General features: G+C 43.1%; 1 protein-coding gene across 1 annotated transcript in view; it reads left to right on the top strand.

The window, feature by feature from the left end:
- The window catches only part of wwc1 (WW and C2 domain containing 1), a 40,555-nt gene extending 25,188 nt beyond the window's left edge, over nucleotides 1-15,367 (top strand). Inside the window, 12 exon segments of the mRNA XM_069145281.1 lie at nucleotides 2,730-3,415; nucleotides 5,023-5,140; nucleotides 5,695-5,865; nucleotides 5,978-6,170; nucleotides 6,618-6,758; nucleotides 7,002-7,051; nucleotides 7,801-8,005; nucleotides 8,186-8,359; nucleotides 8,447-8,539; nucleotides 9,218-9,448; nucleotides 9,591-9,709; nucleotides 10,245-15,367. Of these exon segments, the coding sequence (XP_069001382.1) occupies nucleotides 2,730-3,415; nucleotides 5,023-5,140; nucleotides 5,695-5,865; nucleotides 5,978-6,170; nucleotides 6,618-6,758; nucleotides 7,002-7,051; nucleotides 7,801-8,005; nucleotides 8,186-8,359; nucleotides 8,447-8,539; nucleotides 9,218-9,448; nucleotides 9,591-9,709; nucleotides 10,245-10,311 (2,248 nt within the window). The 3' untranslated portion in view covers nucleotides 10,312-15,367.
- The last annotated feature ends 954 nt before the right edge of the window (nucleotides 15,368-16,321 follow it).

Here is a 16,321-nt window from a genome sequence, read left to right as displayed (position 1 = left end):
TTGCTTCAAAGCGAACAAAGTGGAGCTTTGAAGTGAAGGCGGAGGTCGAGAAAATTTGGCAACATCGCAATATTTAACCTTTAATGATCAAACGTTTGCCAGAGATGAAAGCCGGTTCGCTCTCCTTGCCTTTTTTTTTTTTTTTCATATCAGCTACCATCTCCGCGCAAATCGAATTTTCCGCACGCATCTACCAACATCCTCGAGAATTAGGTTTTTCATAGATGCTGCTGGAGGATTTTTAAATTTTTTTTTTTAAAGCTGGCGATCCGAAAGGCCGACAACGAACGGCGCCCGTCTCTCTCCATCTCTCTCCGTCTCTCTCCGTCTCCTGAGTACTGTCTGTGTTCTCGTCTCGCGGCTCCAACGGACGTCAAACGACTTCCCGCAGGACAGGAAGTGTTCGCCTCCGCGCTAACGAGCCGTCACACTTTTAATTAGTCCGGTCGTCAGGAGGGTGTGAGGAGGACAGACAGAAGAAAATGACTCGGCTATTCTCCTCAGTACCAGAACTGGACCCACGAATCCAATATTTAACGTCTGCATTTAAATAGTGATGAATTTGATTTGATCTTCAGTCACTTCAGAAAGTATTGTCTTTTTTTTTTTTTTTTTTTTTTACTGTTTTAATGCTGTAAACTTTTGCAATTTTTGTTTATTTTTTTCAAATTTATGAAATTTTTTAAAGCTGAAATCTCTCATTTGCAGAAAAAAATAAAATAATATAACCAGAGAATAAATTTTTTTTTTATTTTAAAAGTATTTTTTATTTTATTGTTCACTGGATTATTATCATTGCAGAAATTATTTGGGAAGAAATCTGAGCCTTTGTAGTGTTGCATTTTGACAACATTGTGCTTCATTAATAAAGGATTTCGGTGGCCCACCATATATTTTAAATAATAAATTACCACATCATTTGTACATAAAAAGTACCAGAATCAGAAATATTTGACAGAACCACAGAGGATGAACAGGCGAATATGATTTATTTATTTTTTTCACCAATATTTTGAGTCGGTGAAATATTGACAAATGATCAGAGGGTGAGGAAAGATGAGAGGAAAGAAAACCGGGAACGCGTGTTTGTTCACGTTTTCCTGCAGTGACGCCAACGACATCTCGTCCGACGCAGCAGCCGTCCTCTCCCAAACCTCCGCTGTCCTCTTTTCTTTCCCTTCCCTCATTTCTCTTTTAATAGAATATTCTTTTGATAAAATGTATGAGATTTTAAAATGGGATTTATGCAAAGCGACTCGCAGCGGAAACAAACCGGTTACAAATCATGTTTGAACACTCGCGGGGAATCTTCAGAGACAGAAAGGAGGCGAAGGGTTCGTCTTTCAAGAAAGTACATCTGAAGTCTTGTTTAAAGATGTTCCAGCTCTCGTAAGGAAGGAATCAACACGGGCTCTGAGAGGTCGCGGTTTACAAGCAACCAGCTGTCAATACGTGTCCCGTCTTTCTTGATCTTCTAGTTTTGTAGCTCAAACAGAATTTACTTCATACTTTTACAATGTTGTTTTCTTTTTATGTTGACTTTTAAAAGTGTTTTTTTTTTTCGCTCCCTGCACGGAGATCCGTGTTGGATTTGATAAACTCCGAGATCAGTGTGCATCGATCTTGTCAGATCCTTCTGGTTTATGTGTAACTGTCTGACTCAACTCCCTTTGGTGTTTAACCTTAATTAACATGTTCGTGTGGTGGTTTTTATATGCTGGAAATGATCACCAGCGACGCGAGCAGTCAACACCGTGGATGAATAGTTCCACTTTAGCACTGCAGTGACAGTCTTGACGGTCTGGAGGGGTGGGTGGAGATAGAGGCGGAGATCGGGGCGGGAACTGTTTGTATGCATAAATCGACACGTACTAATCATAGTGCATGAAATTGGACGTGTAGTCTCTGCGTCTGAAAAGTGAAGCTGAAGTGGAATTGCCTTAAAGTGCAATTTCAACGAGGTCCACAAGAGGCTGGCTCCAAAAAAAACCCTCTCGCTTCAATAGAGTCCCATTGGAAAAGTCATCTTCTCTCATAAAATGTAAATGTTATGGTGGTCCCTTTGAAATTAAGTAAGATATTAGGCCGTAAAGAGAGGTGTCTTTAGTGTTTTGGGGGCGTGTCTGGTTTGATTGACAGCCCTGGGATTCACTAAGTGTTTTGAAGCTTATTTTCTAAGAATAAAGGGATTCTTTTCAGATGGACCGCCAGAAAACCAATCAGCAGTTGTTTAGCTAACAACACTGAAAAAAATGTATTGACTTAGAATTTTAGTGAGAGAAGTTGAATGGGAGTCTATGGAGCCCGGCGCTTTTTGGAGCCGACCTCTAGTGGCACTCGGTAGTATTGCACCTTAAGGCACTTCTGCATCGGCCTCATTTTTCAGACCCGGAATTTACTACCAATTTTATATAAAGTCAGTGGATCCACCGCTCGCTCCTCCCCAACTCACCCGCACATGGTCACATCTGGCTGAAATGCCAGCATCGAGGACGGTTGATGTCACAGCGGGTTGCCGCGGGTTACCGAATGAAGGCAAAGGTGTAAAGTTACATCTAAGTCACCTCAAAGTCACGAGGGGATTATTTCTTGGAAAATGTTGCAATTTTGATGAACAGAGATGACTTTTTAGAGGTTTAACGAACGCCAGTGGAGGAACTTTAAATAGCACCTGGTGACACCAGATAATTAAAGTCCCCCCTCCGTTTTTGTGTCCCTCTCTCCTCCAGCCTGTCGGCCAGCACCCTGTCCTGCTCGTCCGGCAGCAGTCGAGGCTCCCTGACGTCCAGCCGCGGCTCGCTGGCCACCACCTCCAGCCTGGGCTCCACCTCATCCCTCAGCTTCACCGACATCTACCTGGAGCAGCCCGAACTGGCCGACCCGGACTTCCAGAACAAGCTGGACAGCCTGCTGCAGGAGGGCGGCCAGGGAGGCTACCGCCCCTCCAGCTCCATCACCACCATCCACGAACACGAAGTGGTGACGGGCTGCGGCGGGACGGACGCCGGGAGGCCGCAGGACAAAGCGGGAGGGGAGGGAGGAGATGTCGGGTGCTCGGCCGGAGGAGGCGCCGGCGGCGGCGGCGTTGGAGTGGAGTCGGGGTCGTCCAGGATCCAGGCCCTCAGACTGTCAGAGACCCCCCGCTCTATGAGCTCTTTGTCTCCGCGCTCGTCTCTGTCCTCGCTGTCTCCGCCGTGCTCGCCGCTGGTCACAGACACTAGTTTCCTGTCCGGGGAGACGTTCGCGGGCCAGACGGGGCCCGGCGGCTTGGGCCTGGACCTGGAGCTCCACAGCAGGCTGGCAGAGCTGGAGCTCAGCCTGGACTCCGAGGAGCAGCGGCAGGAGGAGCACGGGGGTCCCGGCGGGCTGGAGCAGAAGGAGAACCACGGCAGCACGCTGGGCGAGGAGGTCAAAGGTAAACCCGAACCTGCGTGCTGTCTTTTCCCTCGAATATATTTCAACCTTGTGTCATTTGGCTGAAAGTCTGACTCGGATCTTCGGCAGGAGCGTCCTCACTGAAGTCAAATCTATGAAACGATGCACTGAATTCAAAGGCTGCACGGTAGAAATAAACTTTAAAATGAAAACAAATCACCAAAGAAGTTCATTAAGTAAAGAAAATACATCCGCGTGCAGGTAAAATACCAGAATAGATCCAATCAAACGCACATCCAGCGACTTTCAGCGAACAAATACATTTTTTTTAATTGACATTAAACCTGCCAGAACCTCTGAGTCTCTTATCCTCACAGCGATCGTGTCGCATCTCCACGGCAGTGAAAACAGTTTTAACGACTCGGGAGAAAACGATGATCCCAGTTAATAACGCTGGAACGATAAACGTGATGAACTACATGCAATTAAATGAGCCGCGGTGGAAGAGAGCGAGCGAGCAGACGGGACAGAAAACACTCCGGCGTTATTGGAAAGAGGGACGCCAGGAATCCTCCGGGCTCACTCAGCATGTGTGATGAGAAATTTAACACGGCGAGTGAAACCTGACTGCTGGTGGAGGCAACGGGGAGGGAGGGGTGGCGGGGAGGGGGGGGGGGGGGTTAGGGTTGCAGTCGCTAGCTCAGCTGTGTGTGTGTTTGCTGTGTGATGCTGTGTTTAGGTTGTATTTCTGGGTGATTCGACGGGTTTTAATTTTACCCACCCCGTCCCGTGAAAGAATTTTCTCTCTTTTTTTTTTTTTTATGTCACAGTCAACAGATTATTCTTGAGATTTATTTGTTTTTCCAACTGTTGCTTCGACAAAGAGACACATTAAAAGCAGCCGAATCGGCCGTCACAAGTTCCTCTCCGCAACGTACCTCTGGACTTACAGATACAAATATCACCGGATTAGTTTGATACTGAAGAAAACCTAAAAAAAAAAAAAAATTCCCAGGCAGTCGTACGGTTGCATATTTGATGCAGCGAGTTATTCGTTTTGCCCTCGGTAGGAACTAAACCCGAGTTGTAGTGAGAGTCAGCTGGAGTTTGAACTTGGCTCTGAGACCTCTGCAGGTGAACGTGACTCCTCGTGGAGCCGTAGGTGAAAGGTGGAGGCGGTGTTTGGTTTCCTGTTTGCTCTCCATCTCTGCTGCCAGGGCTCGAACCGTGCACACCCGTTGACCTGTTTATCGGGTCCAGATGGACTCGGGAGGGGGCGAGGGGGGGCAGCGCGTAGTAGTTATAGGCTGATGTTAGTGTCAGTGAATCCCAGGAAAAGATAAAAGATAACAGTTTGTCGATCGGTACGTTTGGGCTTCCCTCTCCGGTCTGCGGCTCTTCGGCTTTTAAAAAGTAATGAAGGAACGCGCCATCCAGTTGTATTAGTTTCTGGACAAACGGTGGATTGTTCAGTGGCTGTGAAGAAAACGCAGTACTTATTGTTTTTGTGGGATTTGTGGACAATAAGAAAAACATCGAATGTGACCAGACTTATCAATAAATCAAAAGATGACCCAAGGGGAAAAAAAATTACGAATGGAATGAAATTAATTTAGTCACAACCTCACCTTGCGTTTTTGTCTTCAGACTCGGCTCCCCAGCTGCGAGGGACGGGGGCGGGGCCAAAGAAGATGGGCGTGACCTCGGCGGTGTCTGACGAGTCGGTGGCCGGCGATAGCGGAGTATACGAACCGTCAGAGCGCAGGTACGATTCATTTATTCATAACATCCAGGACGGTGAAGTCTGCCCTGTACATCATTGACCTTTTCTAGGTTTGTTTATTCTGTATTTTTTTACTTCTGATATATTTTACATTTTATTTATTTTGCAGTTTTTACCCAGAATTTGTATCTTTTTTTTTTTTTTTTTTTATCAACACCATTTTAAGAGCATGCCACATATTGCTTAAAAAAAAGAATTCTATTTTCAGGAAACAAAAACTTCCTGTCATTTAAAAACAAAAAAACACCAATATTTGCATGCTTAAACGCTCTGCTTTGATCATCGTACTTGAATTATGCAGTGAATGTCAACTGTAAGGTCTCTTCTTTTGTTAAAATATAGCAACTTTGTAAAAGTCAGAACCCACCCGCTAATTATCATATATCAAATATTGCAGTTTAAAATGGAAATGAAAACTTTTAGAAACATTTAAATTCTCAGATCAGCCTCAGTTTGCCCGATGTTTTACTCATGAGTGTGTGTGTGTGTGTGTGTGTGTGTGCGTGTGCGTGCATATGTGTGTGTTTCTCCCCCAGGCCGGGCCTCCCTGCCGACCTCCTCCTCGGGTCGTACGAGGAGAAGTTGGCGCCGGGCTGCTCTCAGGTGCAGCTCGGCTTCCGCTACGAGGCCAGAGACCAGCGCTTCACCGTCTACGTCATGCAGCTGTCCAACTGCAGCGCCCTCTGTCTGCCGGCTGACCAGAAAATGTACGCGGTCTTACTCGTCTGGGCAAAATGTGCCTGTGAGAAATAGTCCGCTCGCGTTTGTGCGTGCGACGGAAGGAGGTGAAGAGTTTACAGCGTTTTGCTCTTCCCGCAGGTACGTGCGGGTGGTGGCGCTGCCCTGCGTGGAGGCGACGCGCTGCCTCTTCCGGACGCGCGGCTCGCTGCCTCAGGACGTCGTGGAGTTCAACGAGGTGTTCGGCATGCAGATATCCCAGGGTGCGCTGCGGCAGAAGACGCTGAGGGTCGACGTCTGCAACGCCAGCAAGTCGGGCCACGAGGAGTGTCTGGTTCGTAGACGTTTGTGGTTACCTCGTGGGACCTTTTTAAAGATACGAAGGAAACGAATCTCCTCTCAGAATGGGTCTTTTGCAGAAACTGATGCTCAACAATGTTTAAAATCGTGTACGGTCGAGGGTTTAAAAGGTTTTTGAGGAATCCCCTTAAAATTTAAAAGGGCTTCACACACACAAAAAAAAAAGACAAAAGACATCTCTCTTTTGTTTCCACTACTTGAATGTGTTTTCATTGATGAAACGGATCCCACTTTTGTGCGTTTTTCTTCTGTATCACAGCACATTAACAGTCTCGGGTGCGTTAATTATCCATCGCGACAAAAATGATAAACAGTGGACGAGCCTTCGAACTGTTTTTGTCTCCTGAGGTATTTTTTTAACACCCCTCTCCTACCCTTCATCATCCTCCTCCTCCTCCCCCTCCTCCTCCTCTCCCTCCAGGCGGGAGCCCAGATCAGCTTGGCCGACGTCAGCTGTTCGGAGGAGAGACGCACCAAGTGGTACAACCTGCTGAGCCGCGCCTACATGCCCGAGATCAACAACAAGGACAAAGAGAGCAGAACAGTGGGCGTCTCTGACGGGGTATATTCATAATGATAACAACAATAATAATAATAATAATAACAATAATTATAATAATAATAATAGTCCGACCGGCAGTCACATACTTGCTGTGGCATCTTTAACACAGTATCACACGCCATTGAACAAAAAGCGTTGGCACAAGAAGCACAGACGACCACACTGTTGATTTACATGATAGATAGTCGCTGATAAAATAATTGGTTTGTTCCTCTTTTCTTTTTTTGGTGTTGTGTGTTTCAGACTCGTGTTTCCAGCGGCGACAGAGGCGGCGCTCCCGAAGACGATGAGTGGTGAGCGTCGGCATCTCTCAGCCTTCATTTGCTCCTTCTTTCTTACGGAGTGGAGCATTAATTATTTACTTTATTTCTCGATATGAGCATTTGAATACACGAGCGACAATGCATCAAAATGAACAGTGGAATAATGTCATATATGGTGATATATCAGTCCTTTTACTTTTGATACAACAGGTAAATGCGTCTGATAATACGTCTGTACTTTCACTGGATAAATGTATTTTTATGTGTAACAGAATCTTTTTAAATTGCTGTTTTGACATTTTTCCTTCAGGATGAGTGTTTGCTCCTTCTTTCGTGTTATTTTTGTACTACAGAGGACGTGTACTGTTAAAAAAGCACCTCATATTTGTTCAGTTAAAGATGTTAATAAGGGCAGTCAGTCAACACTTGAGTGTTTGCGCGGCTACAAACACAGAAAGAAGGCGACCCGGCCGTTTCGCTGTGTAAATAACCCCGCCTGAATTTAAGAAGGCACTTGCACGATGAGCTTCAGACCGTTAATTTAGATTGTTAAAATGTAGTCTTCAAAACTTTCAGTTTAGAAATAGAAGCCAAAACTTATCAAGTGTTTAAGCACAAGCAGTCGTAGTGAGGAAGAGCAGGAACCAGCGCAGTTCACACGCTTTGGATACGAACACGCAAAGATCCCTGTGAAACGGGTCGATACTCAGCCACACGTCGTCTTGGCAACGGTAGAGGAGGGGAAGTAAGTAATACGTGTTTCCCGTGTTGATTGTCAGGCGTGGCGACCCTCTAGAGGCAGACATATTTGATGACGAAGAAGGAAATGACGTGGAGGGGGCGGGGCCTCTGGAGGAAGAGGACGAGTTTTATCCTGACAGCAGCCAGTGGGAAGCAGAAGAAGAGGAGGAGGAGGAGGAGGAGGAGGAGGATGAAGAGAAGGTGACCAAACCCCCTCCGACAGCAGCAGTCATCACAGAGAAGGTAATTTCTGTTTCTTTACAGCGTGTAGTTCCTTTTTGTTGTGTTTAGGACCTCCACTCTCACATTTCTTAAAGGGTTTAAGTTTATCTCATTTGTTTGGTTTTTGCCACTAAAACACATTTCAAAGCCGAAAGCTGCTGAAACTTCTGTTGTGCGTCTCCGCCGTCGTCGCGTTTCCAGGTGAACAAGGAGACGAGCACGGACGGCCGGTCGTCGTCGTCCCATCACTGCTCGGTGGTTCGGCCCAAAGAGCGCCGGCCGGACGTCCACCAGCAGAACCCCTTCATGAGGGGCAACACCATCATCCGCTCCAAGACCTTCTCCCCGGGACCTCAGAGCCAGTACATCTGCCGGGTAACGGAAAACCTCACCGAACGGCGGGACGGGGGTGTAAAGCGCGCGGCGGGCTTTCATTCAACTAACGAAATGTCGTCTCTCCAGATTAACCGCAGCGACAGCGACAGCTCCACCCTCTCCAAGAAGTCTCCGTTCGTCAGGAACGCCTCGGAGAGACGCAGCGTGCGCATGAAGAAGGTACCGACGACCTCGTCGCTCCCGTTGACGCGTCGGACCGCCGAGTGTTTCTGTCTGTAGGAAGAATTTCCCTCGTCGACTTTCCGCGGTTACTTTCTGAACACGGCGAAGTTAGGAAAACGAAAACACGCAGATCAGTTACCAAAGTCCGTCTGTATAGCAAAGAAATTTCCCCTCGGGGATTAATAAAGTGAAATAAAAAAATAAAAAATCGTTTATATGATCGAACCACACGCTTCACGCACGTGCCTTTTTTTTTTTTTTTTTTTTTTCTTCTTAGTCTTATACTTGTTTCAGAACAGCTTTTTATTTTTATAGTTTAAGTCGGAGGTTTTCCAAACTTTTCACACCGTGCACCACTTCGTCCCTCCGTCGACACCCACAGCGTTCTTCGTTAGAATAAAATTCGCCGATTTAACCGTTGAAAGGCTAAAAAAAAAAACACCAGCAACATAAGGCGACCGTTTTCAAATCAAATAGTTTTTTTACATCTGTTGCTCAACTGTCGACTCTTCTTCATCACTCAAAGATCCGTCGGGTGCGTCCAGTCCAGTCCAGTCCAGTCCAGCGCCGTCCCTTTTCTCCAGACTGTTTTTTTAAATTTTTATTATCCGTAATGAACCTAGTGGTTTTTGGCAGCGTCTGACCCCCCCCGTCCCTCCCTGTCCTCCCCTTCAGCCCCCGGGGCAGGCGAAAGGTCTGGACGGTCTGCTGCGGACCTCCCTGGACCTGGAGCTGGACCTGCAGGTGTCCCGGACGCGGCAGTCCCGGCTGGCGCAGGAGCTGCGGGTGCTGCGGGAGCTCAAGGCGCAGCTGGAGAAGGCGAGGCAGCAGGGCCAGAGAGAGCTGCCCGCCTGGGTCCAAGAGGACGAACGCTTCCGCCTGCTCCTCAGGCAGGCCGAGAAACAGGTGAACGGAAACCCGGTCCGCTCTCGACCATCCAAACATTCCACTTTCGGGTTTTCCCGGGTTGTCGTTTTTTGTGGCGAAACACGGCAGCGACATGAAAATGGCTAAAATCCTTCGTCTCCGTGCTCTCGGTCCCGTTCAGACCCGCGAGGAGCAGCTGCAGGAGAAGCGGGTGGAGAAGATGATGCGCGCCGCAGCCAAGGACGTCCACAAGATCAGAGGACAGAGCCGCAAAGAGGTCCCCGAGGTCCAGACCTTCAGGTGGGACGTCGGGTTTCAGTCAGAGGACATGTTGTCGGAAAAGTTCTTGTTGCTGTTGTCTGTGCGAGACGTCGGTTGATATTTCTCGACACGTCTGTCCGTTAAACATGAAGCTGCAGCCAGCAGTTGGTTATTTAGACTGAAAACACCCCGAATCCATCCAAAAGGAAAACAGACTCCACCTGTTTCTTGCCTTTGAGCAGCCCGACGGCCAGCGGAGACCCCAGGACGTCCCTGGTCCCGGCCAAGAAATAGTCAGGCCCCAAAACCTTCGGTCACTTTTATGCTTCAGTTTTTTTGTGCGGATTAAATAAACGACATATAATCGTGTCAACTGGAGTTTTAAAGGTGCTTCAAGAGCAGGTTTTCTTTCCTTAAGACATAAACAGCCGAGTTTGTTTCCCCCCCTACTTTTCGTGCTAAGCTAAGCTGACTAGCACTTTTCCTCCAGAAAGCAAATTATGTCCCAACTATTCAATTAATGAACGTAACATCATTAATTAATGTATTCCGACTGTTTGCTGTGTGATTTCAGGGAAAAGATGGCGTTCTTCACACGAGCGAAGACCTGCATCCCCGACCTGCCGGCCGACGACGTGTAGAGAAGCATTTCAAAGTATTTTCCCTCCCGAGTCTTAACCTGCTGTTTCCACACGAATGAAGCGAACGTTTGGCGGTGTTATGAAGAATTTATAAAAAAAACAAACAAAAAAAAACACGTAGGAAAAAAAAAAAAAACATTCAGCAAAGTGAAGAAACACATTTTTAAGAAGCTCAGCATTTCTAATGTGGATAGTCTTTGTAAATTAGTGGTAGCACTGCTAGAGCTTGTTTTTTGTTTTTTTTTATTATTTCACTCTCTTGTGTTTTTGTTTCTGTTACTAACTGGCTGTTTTTAGGCTCTTAGGTATTTAAAATCATTCCAGCACAAAATCATACAGTCACACATACAAAGACTTTTGTACTAAAATGACACAGAATATGTTTATTGAAAGCACAAAGTAAAATTTAAAATAAAAAATGGTACTAAAAGACAAATCAAAGCTGAAGCAAAATGAATATGTACACGTAATAGATATTTAATACTGACCTTTAAGTAATGTTTGTTTTTTTTTTAGCAAATTTTATACGCAGACAAACATTCAAGCACAAACAGTTTTTTTTAAATTTTATTTTAAATTGTATTTGTTTTTAAATATAATTTTCTCTACAGACATCTTTTAAAACACTTTTCATATATGTAAATATGATCTGTGACCAGCAGACAATTTGTTATAATCCTTAAGATTTTTGTACTTCAAACCTCCTCCGTTTTGGAGGAGGAGAAATTTCAAAGTAAAATTCAGGTTTAATTCTTTCATAAAATAATCAGAACAGCTGAGCCTGAGCTGCAGAGGAGACGGTAACTACAACACTGAAGCTAAAAATCTGTAGTTTTCAGTCATTTAGTTTCAGTTCACTTTTAGATTCTGGGTCAGGATTAATTCAGCAGCTCTTAATTTGAAGGTTTCCACTCTGGCAGGACTTCTGTTGGTATTCTTTTGGTATCTGGTAAACGATCAGCTTTCGAAAGATAAATTTTTTTTTCTTAACTTTTCACTTCTCCTGCAGTTACCGCTCTCTGCCTTTGTGGGGGCTGTATTGCGAAATGATCCCGGAGATTGGTTTGTTTCTGTATTGGGAAACATCACTGACATCAGAAAAATAAATCTTGAAAACCTAAGAGGGGGGGAATTGGTAATAAATTCATAATTAATCCTCTCAGCTCACAGATGATTCAGGCTGTGGGAGTAAAACGCACCTGCTGTTACTGCCACTGCCCACAGGTGTCGCCAAATCAACCCGGACGGAAATCTTAAGGATTATAGCTTTCACATCTTCATATTAAACACCAGCAGGAGCCGTATTTTTTTTTTTTAATGTAAAATAAGCGGGGTGATCCCGACTGAGGCTCGTCTGATGAGTGTGTAATACCGACAGCACAGGTGTTGGTACATCAGCATGGAAAACTGGAGAGTGTCTTTGCTTTACAAACATTAAGATGAAAATGAGCTTTTTTTTTTTTTTTTTTTTTTTTTTTTTAAGCAGCTAGGTCTAAAGTTAAAAAGTCGTCATAATTGTCTCACCCGTTAAACACACAGGCGTAGAAACGGCACTAACTCTCACTAACACTCAGGTAGTTGATCGGATAGTCTGCACTTTAAGAAACTCGAGGTTTTTGAAAAACACACCCAAAAAAAAAAGAAACTTGATGTGGGTTTTTGGAAAGTAAAAAAAAAAAAGAAGAAGAAGAAAAAAAGTAAATACCCAGAAACCTTTGCCTCACGCTGGAACGATTGTTGATTGTTGAAACACACGATGATTGTCGAAACACACACGGGAAGTGAAGATCAAATGTATTTTTGACGACTGTGAATTTCGTACTGATTGTAGACTGGAAGTGACTTTAAAAAAAAAAACCACAAAAGAAACTGACCGGTCAGCCAATAGTCAAAACTTCTCTCTGGTTTCTGCCCTGATAAAAAGTACATTTGGTCAGTTTTTACATCTTCACTCTGTAACTGGATATTTTGAATACATCTCCGAGTCGCTCTCATGTCTCTCATAACTGGACGTTCGCCTGTTAAATCTGCTTTAAGTTAAATCACGTTAGCTTGGTGTCCCAGCAAAACTCAGCATGTCACCTTTTAATTGCTCTTCGACCGCTCACAGTTTTACATTCACTGTTGTTTCAGTGTTTGCGCGTCACAGCTCTGCCGAGAGCTTCGGTTTTGGTTTTATATATAGGCCTCCAAAAACCTGGCAGACAGACACAATCATTTACCAGCTGGTGAAAATAGTGGACAAATTTGCCAGCTAAAGAGCCGTATTTAAGTTGGTGAAGACCCAAAAACGGCGCTAAAAACAAGTGAATATCGGACCAATACCGCTATAAATTAAAAAAAATAATGTCGTATCTCTAACAGCTGGATGTAAAAACACACGATAACATGTTCATTTGGTGTTTATTGCCCCCAAGAGGCCAAAATAATCAGTTATTGTAGGTGAAATCCTTCCATTAGTACCATCACTGCTGGTTTTCTGAGCAGAAAAGAGGTTAAAGAATTAAAAAATGTCCCTCTGAGGGATTAATAAAATAAACATCCATCCATCCATCCATCCATCTATCTATCTATCTATCTATCTATCTATCTATCTATCTATCTATCTATCTATCTATCTATCTATCTATCTATCTATCTATCTATCTATCTATCTATCTATCTATCTATCTATCTATCTATCTATCTATCTATCTATCTATCTATCTATCTATCTAAATTAAGTAAGTTTAGAGAATCAGTGTAACGGAAATAAATTATTTGTGAATTCACAAATACCTTTTGGTAATAGCAAACAATTACTTATCATAGCTCAGTGAGGAAGGAAACATTTCTTAGTATATGTTACCGATTTATATTCTAAAATAAGGCTGCCCTGTAAATGATATTTTTATGACCAGAGAGCATTTTTGCGGCAGAATGAGACAAAATATTTTCCTCAGGAGATGGTGGAGACCAAAAACAGAGCAAAAAAAAGGGTGAAAATTGGATTCATTTAGATTCACGTCAAATAATTCCAATATATTAGGTCAAAGAAATAAAGGGTCGCAAAAATATGGATTTCTTTACATTTTTTTATATATATATATATATATATATATATATATATATATATACTACCTTGTACACATACTGATGAATAATTGTGGTGCTGCTTCATCTGACTTCCCTTTTTGCTCGGTCACCAAGCTCAACGTGAATATTCTTGGTACGTTTTATGTTTTTCATTCCCGGTGTCAACAAAGAACGCAGCTGATGAAAACCCGGCTGCTGCTGTCATTCCACATGTTTCTCATCTTTTTACTGTTTGTTAAAAAAAAAAAAAAAATCAGCAGCTCATAAAAAAAGTCCTGAGCTATTTTTGTTGTTGTTGTTGTTGTGGTTGATTTTCACCCGTTTTCCTTGTTAGCTGTCTCCACTTCCTGTTCTTTTTTCTTTTTTTCCCCCCACGTCAGTCACCAATCATTTACTGATCTCCAAAATTCTAATCAGTCTTATTTTCTGATAAATAAATTCTGTGATTGTTTTTAATACATATAGAAATAAATAAAAAATATTCGCACTACATGCAGGTATAGCGGTAGGAATATTTTTGCACAAGTGTCCATAAGAATAGTAAATATCGCACAAATATGTAATCAGACGCTAACGGCTCGTTATCCCTCAAAAGACTTGATGGTAACTGAATCAGATGCTGTGAGGCTGCGTTCGCACTGCAGGAACCAAATGTTTGTCAGTCAGTCTGTCTGATGTCAGTCTGAACGGTCGGGGACCCGAACAAAAGACCAAAGATTTACCGCCCGACGCTCACGCTGAAACAAGAGTCCTGGTCGCCGAGTGGTCTGGAAAAAACAAAAACAAAAAAAAACTCAAACTGTCCGCTCGAGTGTTTTGTTTTCTTGAGGTTTTTAATTGTGGTTTTTCTGAGCTAATTTTGAACATTGTAGTTGACTGACCCGAACACCAGGGGGCAGCCTTTCGACGCTCACGTTTAAAATGTTTTCACGGCTTTTGTCTTCTATAATTAAGAAGTCGTCGTACCGTGACAAAGAGAACATGAACGGGCCTGAACACGTCGCTTTTCCTCCACTTTCCGCTGCTCCATCGTTACAGCAAACCAGATGGATGTAAAACAAAACAAAAAAAAGTTTAGTGAATCCTGAATCCGACTGTTCAGACTGAGGTCAGATAAACACAAACAAACAAATAGACGTAAGATCAACACATGTTGGAGTCCTGCAGTGTGACAACCGCAGCAGGAACACTGTGAAATGAATGAAAGCCTTTGGAGCTACGTGAGAGAGAGAGTGTGCCTTTTGGAGAGCAACATGTAAACTACTCTTTTTTTTTTTGTTGTTGTTGTTGTTGTTTATTATTATTATTATTATTATTATATATTTTTTGTCTTAAATGTCCGAACTCGGCCGCCATCGTCTGATGTGAGAAAAGCTGTAGAGAAACATTCATTTTCTGAATGTGAGCAGTTTTTGTTTTCCTCCACTATAGAGCGAGTAGATTAATGAAATAGGACTCCGTCTGATTAACCTCTAAAAATCAAAACGACTCATTTACATATAACAAGATCTGGATGAAAGAAAGTAGGTTTTTGCTACGTTAAATCATTCAGAGAGAAAAAAAACTGATTATTGTTCATCACGTAGGTTGTGAAATAATTATTGTTTTTTTGAAGTTAAGTGCATTTCCTTTTTTCCTCGTTTGATTATTATTATTTTATTTTTTTCTAATGAATCTGTTTGTATTACGACTGGTGATGAACCTGGTGATGTGTATGCAGGCGGCTATGAGAAACATACAGCATGTATTTATTGCACTTTTTGTGATTTGGGTGTGCTTTTTCCTGTTTTTTTTTTTTTTTTCCTTCCCTTTTTATCGCGAGAGTCCCGAAAAGCTGTGAATTTTATTCTCAGACACTGTACTGTCGACCAGAGTTGTAAATATTTCACCAGCACACACACACACACAAAAAAAGCAAACAAACAATATGTTTTGTAGTTTCACAACAAATAAAAAAAAAAAAAAAAGTTCTTCTCTTCTACTTGTGTTTCGCGTGTTTGTTTTTCGGCTTCGTTATCGCACTGAAATCTCTCGACGTTCATTTCCGACTGTGGCGAAGAGTTGGTAAAAATGTTGATGACCTCAACGTCGGTCACCTTCAGGGAGTACGTTTGCCCCGGGTTTTACCTCTCAGGTGACAAACACTGAGCTCTTGGTTGTCGGTGAAGTTTAAAGGTCTTGTGCCAAAGTCCTTTTTCCATTTCAGATACTGTTTCCTCCCATGGTCTCAGTGCTTGGGGTCCATTAATTAATAATTGCTTTTGTCTCGACTTCTGCCCTCTCAGAAATGGATTTTTTTTTCCAACAGTTGCTGGTTATTTTGGCCATATGTGAGATTGTTAGAGAAAAGTAGTCAACGTTTTTCATTTTGTCGTGGAAGTTTTTGATGACACAATGTCGTGAATAGATTTACCGTTTAAATGGTACACTGTAAATGTAGTGCCTAATAGAGTTAATAGGAAATGAGTTCAGACACAGCATGTGCATTTCTGAAGGAAGGCAATACCTGTAGACAAGGTTGAGGGCAGAAAACGCCTCTGCGTATTTCTCAGATAAGAAAAGTATATATTTTCACATTTTTCAGATAAGAAAAGTATATATCCTATTTAGGTACAGCTAATATTCTTATTATATTGCAGAAGCAGCGACAACATATAGGTTCTACATCAAAATAAAATATACCTATTCCGATTATAACACCTGCAGATCAAGCTAGAGAATTTTCAAAACAAGGTACAAGAGCACATTTTCAAAATAACAGAAACATTTTTTTATTTTTTTTATTTAGCAAATGTTTAACTGGTAAAGTAGCTCAAAAATGGACATAAGTACCTCAACATCCTGCGGTAAAATTAGTACTTTTGGAGTCCATCCTATTAAAGTTATTCGTGATTCATATCCCGATGCAGTAGGTGGCGCTCTGCACCTTTTTTTT

The sequence above is a fragment of the Embiotoca jacksoni genome, unplaced genomic scaffold (genome assembly GCF_022577435.1).
Source record: "Embiotoca jacksoni isolate LCO1_2020_lvr unplaced genomic scaffold, fEmbJac1.0.p SCAF_120, whole genome shotgun sequence".
NCBI classification, from domain to species: domain Eukaryota; kingdom Metazoa; phylum Chordata; class Actinopteri; family Embiotocidae; genus Embiotoca; species Embiotoca jacksoni.
This window is presented reverse-complemented; position numbering and strand designations above follow the sequence as displayed.